The 18,476-nt window shown below is 44.8% G+C and overlaps 1 protein-coding gene across 2 annotated transcripts in view; it reads left to right on the top strand.

Moving 5' to 3' along the window:
• Positions 1-5,187: 5,187 nt before the first annotated feature.
• The window catches only part of nos1 (nitric oxide synthase 1 (neuronal)), a 36,887-nt gene continuing 23,598 nt past the window's right edge, over positions 5,188-18,476 (top strand). For both annotated transcript variants that reach the window (XM_047592611.1, XM_047592610.1), the window contains exons 1-5: positions 5,188-5,277; positions 6,964-7,761; positions 10,157-10,259; positions 13,903-14,040; positions 18,250-18,392. In XM_047592611.1, the coding sequence (XP_047448567.1) occupies positions 5,270-5,277; positions 6,964-7,761; positions 10,157-10,259; positions 13,903-14,040; positions 18,250-18,392 (1,190 nt within the window). In that variant the 5' untranslated portion in view covers positions 5,188-5,269. The remainder of the gene's footprint in view (positions 5,278-6,963; positions 7,762-10,156; positions 10,260-13,902; positions 14,041-18,249; positions 18,393-18,476) is intronic.

Below are 18,476 nucleotides of genomic sequence, written 5' to 3'. Positions count from 1 at the left end.
ATCAACTAAAAACAAAATTACAAAGTTATTCACTGATCATGACATTTCAAGTAAAATGTATCGATATCGGCGATACTAGCGCTGCGAACTTGTATATCGACTAGTCATCCCAACATTAAACACAAACCTCCTCCTCCTTCTTCTTTAGATTTGATTACTGGTTCTTCTTCATAGGTCTTGCGATCAATCAATACACGTTGGACAGATTCTATATTATAACAGTTTGCACATATTCCAGTTACATGTGGGAAACATCAGAGACGATAACTGGTGCCCCCCCGTGATTTCATAGTTGGTGGTATGGTCCATTTTCTGGGCCTCTGCATTTAATTGGGCTCCGCCCTTGAACACACCCTTTGGCCGGAACAGGAAGAGATTGTGGAGCTGCAGGAAAGGTAACACATTTAATGTTGAACGTGAAGCTGTAGATGCGGACGTCACATTTACAAATCATGATGCAAGTTGTCAATGGCAGGAAATCACTGAACAAGCTGATATTTAACAGAAAAAAAAATAAAACCACCTGACAATGGTGCAGGGAAAAGGTTTTGTGTTCTCTTTAAGGTTGAAATGTTTGGAGATACAGTGGAGTGAATGTCATGACTTGGTTCATGACTAAGTCTCCATGGATGGTGGCTGTTGAGCTGACGTTCAGTGGAAGTTGTGCCTGGATGACAAGGTAAATCTACACACACACACACAAATATATATATAAATATAAAATATAACTATATATAAAATCCACCTTCCGAGCACTTTTCCTGGTGGTGATGCTGCCACTTTCCCATGGTTCACTATGCTGATACTGATGTGCTGCCATTTTAATTTTTAACCAAGTTCTTACTCTTCTTTTCTAATTTATTCATTCACTAATTTATCAGGGTTTCTTTGTTCTACTTTGATGTTTTTATTAGATTGTATTTTGATGATAATTGGAGAGAGTAGTCAAATACATTTTCATTGTATATGTAAGAGGGCTGACAATAAGAAAAAAAATAGGTAGATTGTTTTCATCATTAAAAGGAAAAAAGTTGAAATTCCAAAAATGAAGTCTCCTTCAGCCTAAACATTATGACCACCTTCCTGATATTGTTCATGTCTCCATTGTGTCTCCAAAACAGTTGCGACTCATCAGAGGATGGACATGGACCTTCTGAGGATGTCCCATGAATGCCAAAAGTTTCCCAGCAGAACACTGAATTGTCTGAAGATGCTCAGTGTTGAGGCTGGACTCAGATGCCAGCCCCTCGCCCAGGTCTACAGAGGACTCACTGAGGGCATTCTCACTATCGGCATCACGTTGTGGTTTGGAAACGCCACCGAAGCCGAGAGAAAAGCTCTTCGACGAGCCTTCAAGCCTGTAAAGGGGATCATCATCATGGCCTCTGAGCTCCCCCTCTTCCTCCACGGGCACAATCTGCACCCAACGCTGCAGGAGGACGTCCCAGCGCATCCTCAGCGACCAGCACCATCCAGCTCCCTCTCGGCCCGTATCAGGACGATCGCCTGGGTGAACATTAAGGCTCATTCATAGCGTGAACACTTAACACCTCTCCACAGTCACATTACACTGAACTCTACTGCTACTCTACACCCTCTCCCTCGATGAGTCTCTGTTAGAGTACAACTCTCTTCTTAGCATTCATCTTAGTTAGCATCTGTTAGCTCGGTAATACAAACTATTGTCTACTGGTAATGGTAAATGGTCTCATTTTTATAAAGCACTTTTCTAGCTATTGATACTCAAGGAGCTTTACAGTCAGAGGTTCTTGCTCAAGGATACTGTGACATGTGACATGTGACATGTCTACCTACTGAGCCACAAGCACCAATCTTTACCACAGTCATGTTCATAATGTTGTGGCTGATTGGTGCATAATGACTAAGTGCATTCCTTCAGTGTGTAAGCTGATCGGCACATCAAGAGGGGAACAAAAGTGTCTGATCCAGAACAACCAGGACAGCTAGTTTGAGAGTCAAAGGTTTAAGCGGTTTAGTCATTTACTTGTGAAATGCGCGCGGATCAGAGCACAGTTTTCGTTCCATTAACCCAGAAAAGATAATACCACATGTCTCATATACTCTCTTTATCTTGTCACCTTAACTACCCAGATGTCCGTGCGTGTCATCTGAAAGCTCGTGGAGTCTCTTCCAGCCAGTTATGATAAGTAGCGATAATTGTTTGTCTTCTCCTCTCGGGAGAACCTTAAGAACCGATGGGGAAATTAATACCGAGTTTGCAGCCCCATGCAGAGAAGAGAAGCAGAGCTTTAATGTTTAGCACATCATTGTTTATCACTCGGATGCCGAATTGGGGGCAGACTCAGTGGCTGGAAGTTTGGGCAGATGTATAGATACAGATGATTGTTTCAGGAGGGAGGCTGTGTGACCTGTGAGGTTTTCTGTAACCACAGATGTCAAGTGTTTGATTACTGGAATGGGGCATCAGCAGCTACATGTGTCCTCTGTGCGTGAGCCTCCTTCTGTTTATTTGCACACTTTCACTTTTTTTTGTTTTTACTTTCACAAACCGGGTGGAAATTCCAGAAATATTGCTTCACACACAACTGATTGCCGGGAATCAAATTCCGCTGAGAGATGGTCATGCACACGAGGCGTGGGACTGCTTTATTTTTCAAAGCTTCCGAGATGAGGCACGAAAACAGGCGGCAGGAGTCCGATCTGTTTGGAACATCTGCTAAAGATCCATCACGTTATCCACATGCAGTTAGTTTGCTGGCGCACTTTTAATCTTTGATATATCTCTTAATGGCATCTGACTGCGCCGTCGCGGTCCCAACGCATTCACATTTATTTGTTTTTGTTTAAACAGAAACTGAATTTGAACTGTTTTGAACCAACGTGGCCAAAGATCCGAAGCCTGAGGAGACGCCTGTGCTTCTGATCAAAAAGTTTTAGTGTGGCTTCAGAGGCCTGCACACTTCTCCTCTGGTCCTCTGTCTTTCTTATCTCTCCGAGGTCTGATAAAGCTGCTCTACGTGAGGGTTTCCTTGTTTGTGCACACAGACTGAGCTGTTTTACAGTACTATTAAAGAGTACTTTACTCCCTTTATTGGATTCTCCTTATAATTACTTACAGGAGGCCATCAGATGAAGAAGCCAAAAACCTTGTGAATGTAAACACCAGATAAACTGAGTGATGCTTTGACCATAGGCTGGTTTTATTCTGAATTGACTTTACTTCATCTTTTTGAAAAATGGATTTGATTTTTAATGGTATTTTTTTAGACGAGGACTAACTCCTAACACGAACTGACAGTTTGATGGATGACGCTCGTGTTCAGCTTCACCGGTTCAAGACATTTTCTTTTTGAGGAGAGAGAATTTGGGTTTCGTTCCACAACACAACAGGTCAGAAGTGTTTGTCGTGAAACGATACCTGTTAAGTGTGTGTGTGTCGGAGGGGGGTGTAGGGGGCTTTTGGAAAACCTCAAATTGCATGCTCATTCAAACAGGTACTGATTATCCATTACAGATTTCTGCAAAGAGCCGCATCCACCACCCCGGAGTTGATTCATAACTTCAAGAAAATAAGAGTGGCACACCTTGCCCTTTCTTTCCGCATCCCCGTACCGCACTCTCTGGGATGGGGTGTGGAATGCAATGAGAGTCGGGTGTTGCATGCTGAGTGATGACGATAGCCGAGATAACTGAAACCCACCTACAATTCATCTAAGTGGCCGCGCACGGCTCTCTCCCAGCGCGTCACAGTGTCTCCCGTTGCTCTGTGTTTATAAGGCGCTCCGGTGCGCGGAAAAGGCACAAGCATGCCTCGTCTCTGAAGAGGCAAAGCGCGTTGTTGTGACTTGGAGACGTAGTTTGGATGCAAGAGCTGTGCAGCCGCCGCTCAGAGAAAGAGACGCAGGAGTTTTAACCGAAGTTCACCGCAGCAGCAGCAGCAGGTCGTTGTTAGAGCAACCTTGTTCTCAGGGGTGAGTTTGTGTTTTTAATCCGCTGTGCTCCCTTTTTTTTATGCATTTGGTTTCTCTGGGGAGGGAAAGAGGCTGCGCATTCCGCTGGTGCGTGAGGATGTAGAGCTTGAGATTAAGCGTTGAGAATTGAACAAGCGAACGTGTTTGTTCTGTGTCACAAACACAAAAACAAACAGAAAAGCATTGGAGTTGCAGCCTTGTTGGGGTTTTTTTGGCTGCAAATGTGTCGGCAGAACTTGTTGCTGAAAGAAAAACACCATGGTCTGTGAGAACATCTTGTGCATTTTTGTCGATTGCTCTGATGCCGGTGCGGAGAGCGGTGCAAATCAGATTATATAATTACTTGTCCTTGCATATTTTTTTTTTTCTTGTTTAGTGCTAAATGTGTTTTTTGTTTTGTTTTGTTTTTAAGTAGAAAAGTAATGATATTGTCCTGTAGCATTTCATTCTTCATTCCTTTTTAAATAGAATATATCAGTAATAGCTTATTTCTTTGGTCGCAACGCGCAGTTTTGCGCTTGGACTTCTCTTGACAACAGAAATCGGAGGGGGAGGGAATTCTTGTTCTCACATAAAGGCAGATTTTTTGGAGAAATCTGCAGCTATTTATTTTGCTGCTGCTGCTTCTGCTGCTGCTGGTGGTGGCATAGTGTGGGGGCGGAATTTGAAACTTTGACACCGTTTTGTTGCTGTTGCGTTCTCGTTGGTGGCAGCATCCAAAATAACTAAACGCATCTTCGGTGCAGTGTTCAAATCAAATCATACTTGGCAACAGGGCGTCAAGGTGCCACATCCAAACAAACTAATTGGAATGATAATACATGCATCAATTCTGAAGTTGTTTTTGACGCAGGCTCGTTGCGCGAGAGAGGCCACAAAAAAGTACAGAAACAACCTATCGTGGTTCCCACACATCCAAACCATAAATACGTGACCGAAAATGAACTTAAGAAGAAGCATCAGTAACTAATGGGCAAATAGCTACAGGTATTTCCTTTTGAATCTGAGAACAGATTTGTTAATGTGCACATGATTGTCTGATACCTGTTTGTTTGTGAAACGTCCATTTTGATTTTAGGTACTTATCACGTGGTGTACAATCCAATCCCTTATCAATATGGGCTCACTCACACGTCAGACACTCTTTAAAAAAATGTGAAAACTCTTGTAATCCTCGTATTCAGTGCACATTTCTACCAATTTCCTCATCCGTCATTGCCCATTTCTTATCTTGGCAGGGTGCAGCTACAAAGAGTGAGGATTAAAGGGCCGCCTATAACTTATTCCTGCGCCCCAGGAGAGTTCATCCAACATTTATGAACAGGTGCGAGTATTTCCCTAAAGAAACAAACTGAGCGTCTGACCCCTTCGGTGTGTGGGACTTAACCGATAACGCAAACTTTCAGTGCATGTGGGTGAACTGCAAGACTTTCACTTGTAGCCGGTGTTTACGCGGTTTTTACGCGGTGTTTACAAATTGGGTTCCTCGGAATAGAGACCAGAAACACTATGTGAGAGCGTGGAGAAGTGGCAGCGTTCAGCACCCAGATGCTGCGAAGGCAGAGCGCTGACCTTTGTGCTGAATTATTCCTGCTATGCGCGGAGGTGCATGCGCTCCTGTAATGACTGCAAAGGAGACTCAGAGAGCAGCTCCACTTGTGCATATTAAATGTTTTTTTCCTTTTCTTTTTTTTGATATAATGTTCAGGCCACGCGACGCCACCCACGCAGCGAGATGCAACAAATTCAAAGAGCCACTAACACGCTCGTAGTGGCTTATCCTCAAAAGATGTAAAGAAGCGCTTTACTGGAGCGTGCGGCGAAGGCGGGGCTCGAGTTATTTTAATCATTTGTTTGGTTTGTGAAGTTCATTTTAAGTGCGTACACGCTGAAGCGTGCAGGTCAAGCGCATTTAGTTGCAGTTTGTGTTACAGTTGCATGAGCGAACAGACTTCGTTTTCGGCGTTGCATTCGTAAAAGATGACGCGCAGCCACTTCAGCGTGACGCGTTCAGCGTTTCATTTGACTCCATTCATTTGCAATAATCACGGTGTCTGCTCCACGCAGGAAAAAAGACACGTTCAACGTCTGTCTGGAAATACTGGAAGTCAAATAAAATAAAGCTTTCTTCATTTCTTGAAAAATAAAAAACAAAAACAAATATATATATATATATATATGAATGATAAGATGATCCTTTTTTACACGGTGGTTAAATTTGCAGCGTTACAGTTTAAGGATGGTGCAAAGGAGATAAGGAAAAACATTAAACAAGTATAAAATATACATATATATATAATGAAATACAATAGACAAGATATATAACAGAATATTGCCCAGATATCACAGACGTTAAAGTTGCATTGACATTGTTCAGTGTGTGTGGCCTTCCAGGAACAGGCTACAGCAAACAGAGCCTCTCAGTGATGATAGTTTGTGTCAGTGATGTGATCACATGTTAACTGCTTATCTGTTGGGAAGCTTAACAGAGTGTAACCTTTAAAAGACACGTGGCCACATGTTTCCTGTTGTGACCTGTGAACGCTTTACGACCATAGCTGCTAATTCAATGTGGGAAAACTTCAAAGTAATTGGTCTATCGGAAATGAAGTGGAATAAATGTCATCCAGAAATGTTTAGTCACTTTTCACCTCCGGAGAACGGGCTCGACTCCGTGAAGCAGACGGCTCACATCCGCCTTTCAGATAGGTGTGGTGCAACATTTGTGTTTGTTAATAGAAGTGGCTGAGGATCACAGGGACACGAGCGGATCCGATCAGCTGGATAATACGTTTTTCATGTCCACGACACTGTTCCTCATCTGTAGCTCAACGGGGCTTAATGATCTGTGTAACATTACCTTCTGAAAACACCCTGCTTTAATGACTCCTATATCCTCCCAGATTGATGGCGAATCAACACACTGTAAACAAATCATGCAGTCAAGGTAATTTCCTCCAAAGCTAATAGAACTTCCATTTCCCCCTTTTCTCCCGCTGTTGCTTTGCAGAAACATCCCTGGGGACCCGAGCACACGAGCACGCAAGCACACGCGACCACACACAGACACCATGCAGGAGTCGGAGCCCACGGTGTGCCAGCTGCAGCCCAACATCATCTCGGTGCGCCTTTTCAAGAGGAAGGTCGGGGGCCTGGGCTTCCTGGTGAAGCAGAGGGTGTCCAAGCCGCCCGTCATCGTGTCGGACCTCATCCGGGGCGGAGCAGCGGAGGAGTGCGGCCTGGTGCAGGTGGGCGACATCGTGCTGGCTGTCAACAACAAGCCCCTGGTGGACCTGTCGTATGAGCGGGCCTTGGAGACGCTGAAGAATGTGCTGCCGGAGACCCACGCCGTCCTGATCCTCCGCGGACCCGAGGGCTTCACCACCCACCTGGAGACCACCTTGTCTGGAGACGGCCGCCAGCGCACGGTGAGGGTCACGCGCCCCGCCTTCCCCCCCTCGAAGACGTGCGAGCAGTGGTCCCCCCTCAGCGCGTACAGCCCCGGGCAGCAGCAGCAGCAGCAGCAGCAGCAGGTCAACAAGGAGCCTCAGCTCAGGGCCATCGAGAACCTGTCCTCTCCGTCCATCACCCAGTCCCTCCTGCAGAGGGGGGGCGTTCAGGGCCAGGACCCTCTTCTGATGAGGGACGGGGGCCGCGGCGCTCTCCTGTGCAACGGGCTGGAGGAGAACAACGAGCTGCTGAAGGAGATCGAGCCGGTGCTGCGCCTCATCAGAAACAGCAAGCGGGAGATCAATGGAGAGGGCCAGAGGAATGCTGGCAGAAGGGACGCGGAGATTCAAGTGGCCTGGTGAGTCGCGGTGTGATGCTACTTTATCGATCCCTCGCTTAAAGTGTCTTTGTCCTCCGTTCCTTCCACGGTGCAGGTGGCAGTTAGAGCCCGGACAGAATTAGATTAAGGTCAAGGACTCTTCATGGAGGCGGTTATTGCCTGACACAAGAACTTGCACCTGGTCCTGTGATTGAAAGTCTCTGAGCGTCCCTGTGCTCCCGCTCACCTAACATGACTCAATGTACACTGCCAAGTAATTACTGTCTGCATAATGGCCTCCAGCAGACCTCACTTAAAGTCATATTGCTATCGGCGTTTGTCACGAGCAATGCAGGTAAACAGGTGCTTTTTATGCTGTTAAGGCACCGCTTCAACCTGAGATTAATCAAATGTCGCACTAATTGCAATCTGCAGTCGTCTGAACCAAATTTCAGATGGAAGCATTTTAAGCATGTGGCATTAAGCGTTCTAATGTGACAATAGATCCCAATTAGCAGCATGCGGCAGAAAGTTTGACACCGAGCTCTATCAGCTCACAAGAACCTTTCAGCCCAACTTCTTCTCTCTCGGGTGCAGAGTTCGGAGGCAGCGACAAGGCGTTAGCCGAGAAGTGTGAAACGATCCTACGCTTGACTTTAATGAGGAAGACTCGCAAATGTTGCCCAAAGTTTGTTTTTCGGTCCCGTTCCTCGCCTCTGTCCGAACGCTCTGCGCAGCGCGCTGCTGTTATCGGCGTCTCGGTTACATGCCACTGTGCATCCCGCGACCAATTGAAATCAGATTGAGGCTGCATTCTGCCCGGATCGATACCTCATTCTTGACCAGAGCGTGCACATTCTGTTCTCTTTCATAAATACGCTTTGACTGATTCATGGCTTTCAGGGGAGACACGTGCATTGAGCAGGTCTCGCTGAAATGGCTTCACTATTTCAAGAAATGGAGTTTTAAATACATTTGAGGGAATAAATGATCTAAAAACATGCTGACATTTGTTTAGCGCAGGCAAAGAGTCGCTTAATTCATTTATCTTATGTTTTATGTGGAGGAAGACTTCTGAGGAGAAGACGAGGAGAAAGGTTACTGTGAGGAGAATAGTCAATAATATGTGTCGGGGGCAATTCTGTTGTTTTTTTTTTTGTTTTTTTTACAGTAACTTCTTACGAATGATGTCTTGATGACTATTGGCCAGGAATAGAAAATGTCATAACAGATGTGTTTTCAGCAGAGAAGCAGTCACAGTTTCACGACAGAGCAGACGCTCCACGTCGGGGTCAGAGCTAACGGCAAATGACACACGCAACTTCCCTCGTTGCTTCTGCACGTTTGAACTCCGCGTCCGAATCGCGGGGATGAATATGCTCTCGCAAAACTGCGGCAAACGTATGAAGAGATACAGTGTGACAGGGAGTGTGAAAGGGAGAAAGGACGCCTGTGAGGATTTACAATTAGCACGGGCACGTGCTCACAGAGGGGAGGCGAGGGGAGGGTGAGGGAGGGGGGAGGTGGGGTTGAGTGTGAAAGATGGTAGGAGGCAAAATGTGTGTGGGCGGCTTCGATTGGAGGAGCGCAAACTTGAAATCACGTATTTATTCATGTCTCTCGTGCGGTTTTACCACAGCGGCAGCTCAGGGATCCCCCCCCCCCCCCCCCCCCCCCCACACACACACACACCTCCCACCTCCCCCACCCTCACCCCCTCCCCCCTCTCATTCAGTCTCCCAGGATTATAGAGTTACAGCTCGGAGTGAGATCTCTCACTGTTCTCGTCTTGTTCTTTTTTATCTTTGCGGGATGAATGGCAGCTGTTTGCGTAGTAACGTGAATTATTCCGAGAACGACGGGAATAGCGTCGGTCGGTTTTGATCCACTGTTACACAACCTCACGTCTGTTTAAATAAAGACCTTCTTGCCAGACTAAACACACACTTATAGGAGGGAATAGGAGACGGTGAAATATATTTAGGGCCGGTGATTTGCAGGGGCAATAAAGCTTCAAGAAGTGCCTGCATCATTTTAGACACTGAACTCAAACAAATAAGTCAAAGAATAATTGCCGTGTAAACACACTGGTGATTAATTCCATGAAGTTTGCTGTGGTGAGAATGTATCGACTTCGTAGTTGGGTCTAAGTAGTCCCACTGCAGCACTGAACCATGTGCACTCTGTCTTGAACATAGGAATCCATCTGTGGGCGTGCAGAGCTTTTAGAAATTGTTTCCTCATTTAACGTTTTTTTTGGAAAATGTACAAATCTATATTTGCAACAAAAAGGAAAAAAAGGAAGCGAGGAGGCTTCTTTACCATGTGTGTGTGTGTTTGTGTGTGCTGCGGCTGAGGTTTTAAACTCGAATGAAAGTCTCTGCACCAGATGCCAGTTCACACACCTAACTTGAAAATTGTGCATGATTTCTAGGGACCTTGGTGTGGGAAATGGCACGTCCCCTCAGCTGGAGCCAGATAATGACAGAATGCTGGAAAACATGCCGGTGGTGCTCAACAACACCGACTCCGACAAGGTAACAAATACCCTCTGAAATAATTTGAAGAGATCATGTGTGAGCATGTGTTTGTCCGCCCTTACGCTGCCGGATCAATAACTTCTAGCTATGGATATATTTTTTAATTTTTGTTCTGTGTGTCGAAGTGTTCCTGAGCAGGCTCGCCCAGCTGATCTCTGCAGCTGTATAATGCATGTGCATCCATGGCTGACTCTTTAGCTTTGCACAATAATCCACACTAGTGGCCCCGCTCAATGCTTTTAGAAACCGAGCACGCACATCTGTGTTGCTCCTTCGCAAACAGTGATGAAGCCTTTGCTTAAGATCCTATCACCTAGGCATTAGACGCTTCCGGCAGAAAGCTGGCGCTGCATTAAATCCAGCTTATGCCTTCCACGCGCAAGGGTCTGGTCGCGGGTCTGAGAGTCTGTGACTACCAGGGGTGGGTGGTGGTGGTGGAGGGAGGTCGCTCTCTGCACATGGTCCGCGTTATCCACCCACTTCTGACGTCGCTCCAGTCCCCCCCCCACATCAATGGGGCCGGATGGGGCGAAACGATTCCAGGAGGCCTAATGAATGCGTGCAGCTGCTGATGCGTCTCTCTCCATCAAATGTGGCCCCTCTTAAATTGATCCAGCCTCTCAGACCTGCAGAGAAGCGAGCGTTAAATGTGGATGCCTGCGAGAATACGTGCGTGTGTGAGAGCGGGAGGATATGGATGAGGCATGAGGCGTGCTGCATGGCCGTTGGAGTGAATATGCATGCATGTTTGGAGGAACCATATGTCTTTGCTTGTTGCGTCGTAGCTGCTTAGACCCAGAAACGCCTCGTGTGTTTGGGAGCTGGAATCAGTGCGGGTCCAGTATTTGCATGTGCACTGACTCATGCAGCAAGAAGTTTCCCTGCAGGCGCTTTGTTAGACGCTGATGCCGACTTTGATGGCTCGCTGCTAAGTGTTTCATTCGACAGACTCAAGTCAGACACCAAGGTCATTAAAAAAAACAAAAAACAACAAAAAAAAAAGCTAAATCTTCCCGATGTATGAAAATGTGTCATGAGGAAGAATTTCAACGGACACGTCGAGGGCCTGCAAATTAGTTTTCTCACTTTGCTGGAGGATCGTCCCTGCGCCTTCAGCTTGAGCTTCTGCTCCTGCATAATTTAATGTTAAATAAGCCTATTGCTAAGGAAAGGTGGCAGAATGTTCTGTCAAACTCCCCCAGCGAGTGAGTCCTGGAGTTCTGGAGAACACCGCCTTTTGATGATCCACTAAGCAGAAAATATAACTCTTTATGCGCCCCCTTTACCCCCCCACCTCCCCACCACACTACGGTTTAATCATCGCTGAATAAGGTGTCAGTTGTCATACCAGAAATTGACTTGTCGTCGAAAATCATGACTAAACCATATAAATATTTAATGAACGACATCTCCTTCGATTTTTCCGGCTGTCAGTCTCGTTTTCAGCCGGTCCTCTTCTCCCCATCTACCCCCTGTCTAGCGCTCATCATCTCAATTTTCCATCAGAACTTTTAATTGACGCCTGGATGTGGAACTTTTTTTTTGCTGCATAACTGCATTTACCAGAGAGACTTTGGTGATTACGCCCCATTATGAAATTATCTTCATCAGATTAGCTTCAGTCGTCTTCCTCTGTAGCACCGCCGATCCTCCCATCCGCCGCGGCCGTACCTTAATGCCGACGCTGAGGATGCGTGATGCATGATGGGATTGACTCGTGGTGGAAGTGTGTGTGTGTGTGTGTGCGCGTGTGTGTGTGTGTGTGTGGTTCAGCAGCTTCTCTCTGGGCCTTTTAAACGGACTGGAAATATGAAACATGCACCGGTGAATAACCTCATAAACATTCCCTGTTTTAGTTAAAGACTATTCTTCAGTCAGTCTGATTTATTTCCTAAGTCACACTTCTACAGTAGATCATATTAATGATGGCAAAGCTACAAATAAAAATTTATTTAACCAAAAAAAGAAAAGAAAAGAAAAGGCACCGATCTTACTGACTGAGCTTTGTGGCCGTCCTCACAGAGCAGCTGCCAGTGGCAAACTGCTAATTACTTCCATAGGTTGGATGAAAACACAGTTTCCAGACTTTATTTCTTAAATTAATTTATTTAAACTTTCCCTTTATCCAACAAGTGTTATGATAGTCTAGTCAAAGATGAGATTTTTTTTAAAATTATTTTTAGATGCAGCTCACTCAATTCTATATGTAGTTACCTAGAACTTGCATAAAAGAAAATAAAAATAAAGACAAAGCTTAAACCATTTATTCCATTTGACTTTTGGAAAAAAAAAATAAAATGATCTGTACTGAGTCAGTAAGTTACATTGCTTTTATTCAGCATCTGTCTGGTGCAACTAAAACTGTGTTACTTGCTTCAAAAATAGCTTTCGATGCCTTGCCTCAAAAAATGAATTCATATTTAGTAAAAGTTCTGCTGGACCGTGTGGATGATGATGATAACGCTCTGTACCTGTTACTCACTTGCACAACTCTTTAAAAACGTAATTTTTCTCACCACACCGGTAATTCAGCGCCTCACTTTTTCAGGGAAACGTATTTTTCTTCTGTCATTTTGATATTTAAGATTAGTGCAGGAGTAGTAATAACGCTAATAATAAAAAACCACGCTGACATTTACGGTTTTCATGTGAAAAGGATTCTCTAAAACCTGTCTGTGGCATTAATAAGAAACGCTCTTCAATGTAAATACCAAACCTGTCTTCGGGTCAATAAGTGGAAAAAAAGCCCCGAAATTCAAATATTCTCAGCGACGTCTCCTCTTCTTCTCTCCCCGTCTTATTTGACCACCTCGCTGATAAACCGTGCGCCGTATCTGAGCCACACAGTGGGAGTTTACCGCTGTCGGAGCGTGAACATTTATTCTTTGTGTGTATAAAATCACTTTCAATTCAAACCTCTTCGTTCCCCTCCGCAGTCTGAGAGGACACGGAACGAGGGTTCCACGGGTGTCACACTGTCGCTATTCATCTCCCTCGCCAGCGCGATGATTGTGTCACTGTTGTTCAGGGGGCTGCTCCGCTCTATGATTAACTATGCAGTGGGATATGATGAAAGAGCACCCAAGGTGTCCCATTGATTACGCTGATCTTTGGCAATCACTCACTGCCTTTAGCTTTGGGGTTAAATTGCACCCATTCATCGGCCAACGGCTTGGATATTGGAAAACCCAGCGAGCCGGGAGTTGGCTCACCATCAGCCCGCTGTTAAACGCTGATTGCTTTTATCCTGGAGTGGAAAATAAAACAGACACGAAGCAAGAAGAATGCAAAGACTTTGCGACGTCTGCACGCGAGAGACTTAATCACGACGACAAATCAGCTTCCCTTGAGAATAAATAGCAGGAGTCGACTTAAAAATAGCACGAATAATACCTGGAAGTGTATCAGCTGGCATTGTGTCTGAAAATCACCTGCCAACGTCCACTTGATGCACTCAGCTCCACTTCCTGGCAGTGAGAGGGCTGCATCTCCTTTAAGCTCACCTCAGTCTGATTCCCAGTCATAAACAACTTATCCTGCTTGCACCAAAAGTCTCACAGAGGTCAGAACCTATTAGCCAGATACAGTACAAAGGCATGAAGTAATGACTCATGTGTGAATGTCTGTCTGCTCTTTCAAGCCTCCGGCGCAGGGCAGAACCTCACCCATTAAGTCCCTGCAGAATGGCAGCCCTTCCAAATGCCCCCGCTTTATAAAGATCAGGAACTGGGAGACTGGCACCGTCTACAGCGACACACTCCACCACAGCTCCAGCAAGGTAAGGCATAAAAGAGGCTGGTACGAATTAATGGCTGGGTAAAGCAAAGAGTTTAGTGTCACCGTGAAGGCCGTGGGGTGCAATTGTTTCCTCACGTCGCCGACACCTTTCACGGGGTTTAAAATGATTAGGTTCTGCTGGCACTCGGTGACCAGACAGACTGTAACACCTGTATGATGCAACTGTAATGCAATGAAATGTCCCAGTCTGCCAGGAAAAAGGGAAAAAAAAAAAAAACAGTTTAAACTCCTGTTGAGGCTACTTTAGCTGTTTGTGAGGCAAAGCAATTATTATTTTCATAACTGATTGATCTCCTGATCATGTCGGCGCTCAGTCTGTTAGAAAGAAAAAACTCTTCAGTATGATTGAACAAATAAATTTCTGTTGATTTTGGTTAAAATTTTAGAGACTTTATACCAAAAAAATGATGCACAGATTAAGTAGGGACCCCCTACCTACTATATATGTTCTATATTAAACTCAGCCTAGTGCTATTTATAAATAAACATTATTATAATCATTTTGCATTTAAGCTATTCAAATGATACACCAGTTTAAATGCAACAGAGGGGTCGCTGTGCAACTGACAGATAAAGAAAATAATAAACGGATTCAAGTTTAAATGTCGTAAGGACTGAATCACCGGCCATTTTGGTCTCAGTAATAGACTGATGGTAGCTCGCTGCTCTGTTAGCTTCTCTGCTAATATTGCTGCATGCCTGTAGGATTTCACCTGGGGACTGAAGAGGCTCTCGGGCCAATTGCAGGGAACCTGACAGAATCGTTGCGTGTAATATGTGGCGTCGTGATTAGCTCAACAGCGTTAGGGGCGGGGCCTGCTGTGGTACAGGAGGCTTAGATTGACAGGTGTCAGCTAGTGTGCTGCTCTGCATGAGCTGTTGAGACAGCTCCTGTATCACGGAATGAGTCCCCTTCCTAAAATATGTCTGATTCATGTGTATTTAAAGAAATCTAAAAAATGGCCAATCAACCAAAGATTCTGCGACGCCCCCTGCAGTACCTCTGCAGACCCCCTGTGGGTAAGGAGACAACATATGGAAGTTTTCTTTTGTTTTTTGTCATATGTAACATTCATTCATTAAAAACACATCTGACTGATTGGGTCAAGAGTGTTTCTGATGACAATGTAACCAGCGACTGCACAAATCATATGATGAGCCGGACTCTCAGACGCATGCGTTACAGATCCACGTCCTGTGAGTTCTTCTAATGAAGCCACAGCCCCGCGACGCTTTCATCCCGCGCGCCCATCGCCTAACGAGACGAGCGCCATCGTATCTGTTACTTTAGCAGAACCTCGTAGGAGGTGATGAGCCTCGGATACGGTGTCGTGGTTGACTGGGCAAACATGTAGCCTGCAGACGTGCCAACACATCATTTGCAAGTCAAGTAGATTGAAGAATAATAGCGCAGCGTGGCGTAGCCTTTTCTCTGCGTCTCGCTAACCGCTCGGGCATCAGAGACGGAGAGCCGTCGGTGATTCAGCTCGTTACTACTTAGCCGGGAAGTGGGAGTGTTGGGTAAATCTGGGTGAAGCTTATGAAACAATGAATCCTTCGGGGGGGAATAAAAACACATCATGTCACGGACGTACAGTAAGGGGACGGCTCACGTGGTCACACGGTAATGACTGAATCTTCAGAAAAGAAACATGTGACGTTAGGTGGGTATTTTTATCCGAGATCGTCTGATGCATTCATGAACCTGTAACATGACTAACCCGACAAAGCTTTTCATCCGTCATCTGTCTTGAAAAGGGAAGAATTGATTGGATTTCAAAAAAAAAAAAAAAAAAAAGTTAACCCGTGGAGCCCCATTATATTATAAATAAAAGATGAACTAATGATGCTGTGGATTCCACCTGATGGTTGCATTGGTACAAATGATTGTTAGGGCCTGTCCTCACTCTTGGAGATACTTTAGAATTATAACTGAGGTAATTCTGCAAAAGAAGAAATGGCGAAAGATGCATTATTTACTGGACAAAGCACAAAGTAAATTTAATTTGATTCCAGCAGAAGAGCAGCTCTCTCAGAATCTAATCATGGCTGCGCTGAAGGTTTTTAAGGGGCATCTTCCTGCAGACTAAAAGAAAAAAAACAGTATATTTGTCTCAACTTTAGCATGCAGCCAAAGTTCCTCCTCCTAGTTAGTAAGCCGGCCTACGAAGCGCAAGGTGAGCTCTGCTGCTTAAGCATTCAGCCTCCAAAACACCGCGGCCATTTGTTAACCGCAAACTGCAGCCTAATTACTTCGGTGACTTATCGGACGGACTGTTGCGTGCATCCCAATGAATGGCTCGTAATAGCATCTTCAGATTTATTATATATCGCAGACGCCGCTGTATTCAAGGATGATCCGTCTTTTTCCAAAAGGACAGCTGGCTGGCATGAATGCCCAGAGCGGTATGATGAGCGGACGTGCTGGAGCACGAGTGATTCCTTTGTTTTATTTTTAACACTCCCCGCTTTACTCATCCATTTTCCCTCACCCCCCCCCCCCTCCCTTCTTACTCCATCACCTCTTGCTCTTCTTGTTTTCTTTTTATGTCTCATGTTCGTCGTTCTTATTTATTTCTGAACTTTTCTCAATTTCCTTCCTCATGTCTTCCTCCTCTGTTTGGATTGACTGTGAAGATGTTTGTTGTCCTCGTCAGACTCGGATTGTGAGTGTTTTTTTTTTTGTTTGTTTTTTTGGACACACTGCCGGTGTTTGGACAGTGCGAGTGGGCGGTTCAGTGTAATGAGCCAATTTTAGCACTTCTGGGGTCATCGTCAGATTTCCTCCTCGACTGCGCGCCCGTGCTATCATCTCTGTCGTTTCCTCTCGCTCAGTCTTTCGTTTCCCGCTCTAAGCTGGTGAAGGCGAAGCGAAGTGACAGCTGACTTCAACTCTAATCATATTAAACTGACCACACAAGGATGCCCTGAGCTATGAGCAATTCTTTTTTTTCCTTTTTTTTTGTCTTCCCTCCTTCTTCTCTCGGTTTTCCTGTCTCTACTTAATGGATGGATACCAATCCATGACTCATTCACTTACTCATTCATTAACACGCGTGCCAGCCATGTGTGAGTGATATAGTGAAAGAAAATGCGATGGCTAGAATCCCTTAAGAGTCGGAGACAACAACAGAAATGGCCTTTGGTCTGAATTAAGTGGAGCATGGGTTAGAGTTAAAATAACCTGAACTAAAAGATCTTTCACTTCCTTTGGATGCGATTAAAGTATCTCAGCATTATAATTAACATTATTTGTCTTATTCTAGGGAACGTTTCTCTCCGTTAATCAAGAGTTGCTCTTGATTTGAAGTTTGAGAGGGTTCTTATGCAAGAAAGCAATCATCAGAATCAGAATGTTTTGTCAATCCTTAAAGGAAATTGCTTGCTTGCAGTTGCTCCGATAAAGTGACAGTTGCAAGAAAAAATAGAATAAAACAAACAATAATATGGGGAAAATAATTTAAGCTGCACAAAAGCTTTATATTGCACAAAGCATTTACTGTGCATTAAAACAGCGGAAGAGGTGCAGGCTTCTCATTATGCTTCAGACAACAGCTGACGTTAAAATTGGATTTTTAAATGATTCAATTTGCGTAAAGGATCGTTCAAGCCTTCCTCAGGTCTGTTTTGCATCAAAAGATGGAGCCAGTTAGAATAAAAAGTGACAGAAGCAGATGTACGGATAATGTAAAGTATGTACGCCTAAGCTAAGGATGCTTGAACTGATTGCCAAGAGAATAACAGTGAAAGGGAGGGATGCAAAACCACAGACATAACTGCAGAGACTGAAATGACTTTATAAATCTACACTTTTTTCCCCTGTGTTTCGCTACCTGGGACTTTAGTTGATATAGATGCAGAAATGTGTATTGCTATGGTGTACAGTCTAAAATGTTTCTCTCTAACTGGCACTGTCTCTTTGCAAATGCATTTTTCTGCATCCATTTGCCTTTAATAAGGTAAAAGATCCAATTCCAATGTATTTTTTTGTGCTGTGAAACATTAGAAAAGAAGCATTTATGAAATTTTTAAGAGCCGAGCAAAAGAAGGAATGAAGGCGGCGCTCACTTTTCCTTTCACTCAACATTGTTAGTTACTCTGTGCTGAGAAGTAAGTTCTCCTGATATTTGAAGATATATCACCACAGCGTTGTACCTTGCTTCATTTGTTATTTTGCTCGTCTTTTCAGACCCCGGTCTGCACTGAAAACGTGTGCATCGGCTCCGTGATGGTTCCCAACCAGAACCGCAAGGCAGACGAGGTCAGAACCAAAGAGGAGCTTCACAGGCTGGCCACCGACTTCATAGACCAGTACTACACCTCCATCAAAAGGCCAGTGAACCGGATAGATGCGAAGATGCTTGTTAGCTCTAGTTAGCGTTAGCTTGGTCATCTATAGTGAGTTATGTAGCTATT

The sequence above is a fragment of the Mugil cephalus genome, chromosome 8 (assembly GCF_022458985.1).
Source record: "Mugil cephalus isolate CIBA_MC_2020 chromosome 8, CIBA_Mcephalus_1.1, whole genome shotgun sequence".
Lineage (NCBI taxonomy): Eukaryota > Metazoa > Chordata > Actinopteri > Mugiliformes > Mugilidae > Mugil > Mugil cephalus.
Note: the sequence above shows the minus strand (reverse complement) of the source record. Positions and strands in the feature narration are given on the sequence as shown.